At 32.2% G+C, this 4765-nt stretch overlaps 1 protein-coding gene across 1 annotated transcript in view; it reads right to left on the bottom strand.

The window, feature by feature from the left end:
• The window catches only part of LOC117103604 (CD97 antigen-like), a 37731-nt gene that overhangs the window by 10002 nt on the left and 22964 nt on the right, over positions 1-4765 (bottom strand). The window contains exons 19-20 of the mRNA XM_033244186.1: positions 2971-3082; positions 2359-2459 (exon numbers count right to left, since the gene is read on the bottom strand). Of these exons, the coding sequence (XP_033100077.1) occupies positions 2359-2459; positions 2971-3082 (213 nt within the window). The remainder of the gene's footprint in view (positions 1-2358; positions 2460-2970; positions 3083-4765) is intronic.

Here is a 4765-nt window from a genome sequence, read left to right as displayed (position 1 = left end):
GGGTCTAAAAACAGACCTAAATTAGCTAAAATAATAGCTCACTCCATTTTCTATATAAAAAAGAGCACTTAAATAAATCAAACATAATGAGTCGAACAAGGCTATTACCCGAGTTGATTAACCGACTCCAAAAACTATATGCATATTTCCTCATTAATTCATAAAATGAAGGAATACCAACAGAGACAAACATACCACTAGCACTGCAGTGCTTGGGTTTATGTAACAACATCCTAAGTGAATTGTTATAACAAACTTGTAAGTCCTGAATGGTTTTACCTCTGAAGTTACACCATAAATTAATGCCATATAAATTAGTACAATAAGAACGAAAAATACAACATTTGGTATCAAGAGAACAATTACTAAATCGTCGACAAGTAATATTGGACCTAACACATAAGGACCTGTATTGCCTCTTGATGTCATAATCATCATGCATATCACTAGAAAGTATGTGACCAAGATAAGATACTGATGGTACAAAGCTTCTTATTAAGTAAAGTAATAATAAATTCATCTTTGATTTTTCTATTATTTGAAGAAAATCTCATACACACCGACTTCTTTGTATTGTAAATTACATTACTATGAATTAACAAGATTGTATTACATCAGTATGATTTTACAAAGACGACACGATATCTATATGGGATGCCTGTTTTATTTAAATAATCATATTACAAAAAAAGGCACAATTTACGAATATTTTAATATTGTTGTCGCCATAGTGCAATATACAGTACGCAAGCTGCTGTTCTAGGTGTTGTGGCCACTACAAATGCACACGACAACGTCACAACACTCGCACGATTCTGCTGCAGTAGACAAAGATTTTTTTACAGGTAATATTGAGAACGATTTTTTAAAAAGAATTCAGTACGATGCCACTGCGATATTCAAAAATTGAAAAATCATGCTAAATCATGGCAAAAACTGTGAATGTGTAAAAGGGGAAAACATGAAATGTAGTTGAACATCTTAGATCTCTTGTTAACATGTTTAACATGATGGATATAACATTTCTTTTTCAATTTTTACTGCACCAGCTACTTCCAATCTGCCACTGAGCCTATGCTTGCAACTTTTGGGTATTCCTTATTATATTTTCTTATCATATGACGCTCTGTCATGCCCATAAGCAGCGTACTCGCTAATTGCCAAGATTGTATTACAACGTCAGTATGATTTTACAAAGACGAAAGCACGACATCAAATATGATACTAAGGAGCCTGTTGGATTTAAAATTTGATTGAACATGAACATAAATAATAATTTTAATAATTTACTGTACAGGATTTTATATTGATAAACTTCTCGTTGTGTAATTAATCATCTCAATTCATTTTATTATGCTATGGTTATTGAATAAAATATACCAGAATATATAGTTGTTAAACCGAGTAATTAGCATAAAAATGTGGCAGTATATATATAGTCATGATGTGCCCATATATAGTCATGATGTGCCCATATGTAGTCATGATGTGCTCATATATAGTCATGATGTGCCCATATATAGTCATGATGGGACCATATAGTCATGATGTGCCCATATATAGTCATGATGTGCCCATATATAGTCATGATGTGCCCATATATAGTCATGATGTGCCTATATGAGGATTGCCATCCAAAATCTACTATCACTAATTGTTAATGTTGAACTGAGTAATTAGTGTAAGTATGTGCAGTATTGTATACTTTAGTACAGAGAAGCTGTAATACTTTTACTCATAACTTTGGCAATAGTACTGTAAGTCAATTCTAATAAACTGACCCATAATTTTAAAGCCTGTTTTTGCACTGATGCTTGTTTTGGTATGGCAAGCCCCATATAATCTAATCTCTGCATTATGTAGGCCAGATCCATTTTCTACTTATGTATAATTTTCTTATTTTCTTATTGTACATCCACACTGATGAACTTATTTAATAATAATAATATACTGGAGCATTTCCTTTTTACATTTCTTGAATTAGTTGCCTCCTCATTTATTGTTTCTTGTCTTGTGGTGTATCAATTGCTCTTTTTGTCCACTGCTTCATAATAGCATGGAGGTATTATAGTCAACTGGAGAAACAACATGAATTCAGTCCTTTGACGATCATTCCGACTGTGCTGATAAAAACTGTGGTGACGTGACGTATAGTGGATATAAATGTTTTATAAACATACAGTACATCAATAGACCGTAATATTGTCTCGGATCTCTTTGTAATAGCCTTATCAGCAGATAAACAGCAGTGTTGTTTCTCTAGTTGATTATAATGTCTCTAATGACGATTAAGATAAACATTCCTAATATACACATTTGGTTTAAATATGGTATTTCATAAATTATTCTTTAACTTACCTGAAACCGAGGATGGTAATGAGAGTGATGATGAGAAAAAAACTGGAAATTGCAATTCCAACGATTGTAATCATGGACAAAATTCCAGGTGGCTCATCAAGCTGAATACAAAAATAGGATAAGAAGCATGTTAATGTCAAATTATGAAATGTATATAAGGCTTGACACTTTGACCTGATGATAGTGTCCAAAATCTACTATAAACACGTAATGTGTAATAATGAGCCATTTTCATTATTATAACACTTTTGGTATAAATTATAAGCTGCTCCAGTTTTCTTTCCTTTTTTTTTCCATATTTAAGTTAAATTTATTTTAAACATTATGCATTTATCACTTTGCTTAACTTGACCAAGGCCTATTATGTATTGTGTCTGTATTTTCTTTTTATCTTTGTCAATTTAAAGTCGGAGGTTTGTCCTTGTCTCAGCCCTCAACGTAACTATTAGATAGGCTTGTCCTCATAAGACTTCTATGAATGGATACCTTGATCAAAGCAATAGATCGAGTTGTCTTTACCCACTACCGCTCGGTGGGATTTTCTTCTAGAATTTTAATCCTGATAGTATCTCCCAAACAATTGTAATTTTTGTAATGAATGTCCAATCTTACCGGTTCTTCTTTCATCAAAATGACAAATGACGTCAGGTGAGAACATTTGCACGTCAGGCCACTGACACGGTAGTCATCATACACAGTTTTACATCCGTCAGTTGACCATACACTTAAGAATTAACAGTAATAATTTTTTAGTTAATGTAGACCAGCCATACATATTCCACATGAATTAAAACAGTGGTACAGTACAGTATATCTAGAGGTATTGAAATGGAGGAAGGGGCTGATGAAGGGAAGGTGGCAGAAAAGGGAAGGTGGCAGAAAAAGGGTAGGTGGCAGAAAAAGGGAAGGGGATGATGAAAGGTAAAGTTGGCTCGATAAAATGAGTGGAAGTTAGGCTGGCGAAATAAAGTGCCGTGAGGTGATTTTTAACTAATTGAGCATAATTTTTTTGAATCAAAAATTTCCAACTTGCAGGAGGAGGGGGTCAGTTGGGGCAGACATGTGATACTAAAGTGAAGTATATAGGGCTTGTTTGCAAGCAAATAAGCCATATATACTAATGTGAAGTATATATGGCTTGTTTGCAAGCAAATAAACCATATATACTAATGTGAAGTATATATGGCTTGTTTGCAAGCAAATAAACCATGTGAAGTATATATGGCTTGTTTGCTTGATACGCTGAATGAAACTAGAATATTATGCAATTGTAGTTCTGAGGGTCTATTTATTATTATTATTATTCATGGTATATGTTATTCAAAACGATATAAAAAGGAGAAAGCAATTGACAAAAAATGAATTGTAGCCAAGGTTAAATTGCTCACAATTTACAATCAATTAAAAATTAAGAAAAAGGCATTAAAAATTCACAAACATTTAAAAATTTTAAAGAGAATATAAAAATATAGCATATATTGAGAAAAAAAAAAGTGATAACAACAGGATAAAAATACAAATTTTCAAACACGTGTAAAAATTGATTAAATAAATATTGCAATAATTATAAATAAAAATTACCATAAAATTGAGTGATCAGGATGAGTAGGAGTAATCAAATAACAAATTTGTTTTGCTTTTAGGAATCATGATATTGTTGCTTTGTCTTTGAAATTAAATCTTTTCTGGACATCAAGTTAATTATTATTGTTATTGTTATAATTATATTAATCGTTATTAATTGTTATATTATCGAATTGAGTAATCTTGTGAAGTACGGGATAGGACTATTCTTATATCTGTTCGTTTCGCTTTTAGGTATCGTGATTTTATTGCTTCGTCTCAAATTATATCTTTCCTGTACAATTCTCTCTTCAGGAAGCCACTGTCGAAATTCTGGGTGATTGTACAGTTGTTTGGCAAATCTTGTGCATATCATAACTTGGCGATCGGTAAGTTTTTCAAGTTTAACTATAGCAAGTGCTTGGTCGTAATTATTATATTGGTTTCCAATGATTATACGAATCGCTCGTTTCTGGAGACTTTCTAAATCGTTTGACTGTTGGACAGTTAAGCTGCAGTGCCAGACGAGTGCAGCATACTCGAGTACCGATCTAATATATCCTTTATAGATTGTTACCAGGTCATCAAATGGCAAATTGAATTTTTTCAAGTGCTCAATGTCAAATACATGAAACATATATGCTGCAGCACCTTGACCGCTGATAATTAGTGCCAATAAATTTTCACAAAAACGTGATGCAATAATGATAAGATGATGATTACTGTTTATTTTTGGTAAATATTCCAGCCGCTCCAAATTTCTTTCCTATTCTTTCTTCCTTTGCTTCTTCTATATTTTCATTAAATTCTATTTATTTTAATAAATACATATTTATGCATAATG

The sequence above is a fragment of the Anneissia japonica genome, unplaced genomic scaffold (assembly GCF_011630105.1).
Source record: "Anneissia japonica isolate Jap-2015-1 unplaced genomic scaffold, ASM1163010v1 scaffold1065_len1792383_cov172, whole genome shotgun sequence".
In the NCBI taxonomy this organism is placed as follows: domain Eukaryota; kingdom Metazoa; phylum Echinodermata; class Crinoidea; order Comatulida; family Comatulidae; genus Anneissia; species Anneissia japonica.
Note: the sequence above shows the minus strand (reverse complement) of the source record. Positions and strands in the feature narration are given on the sequence as shown.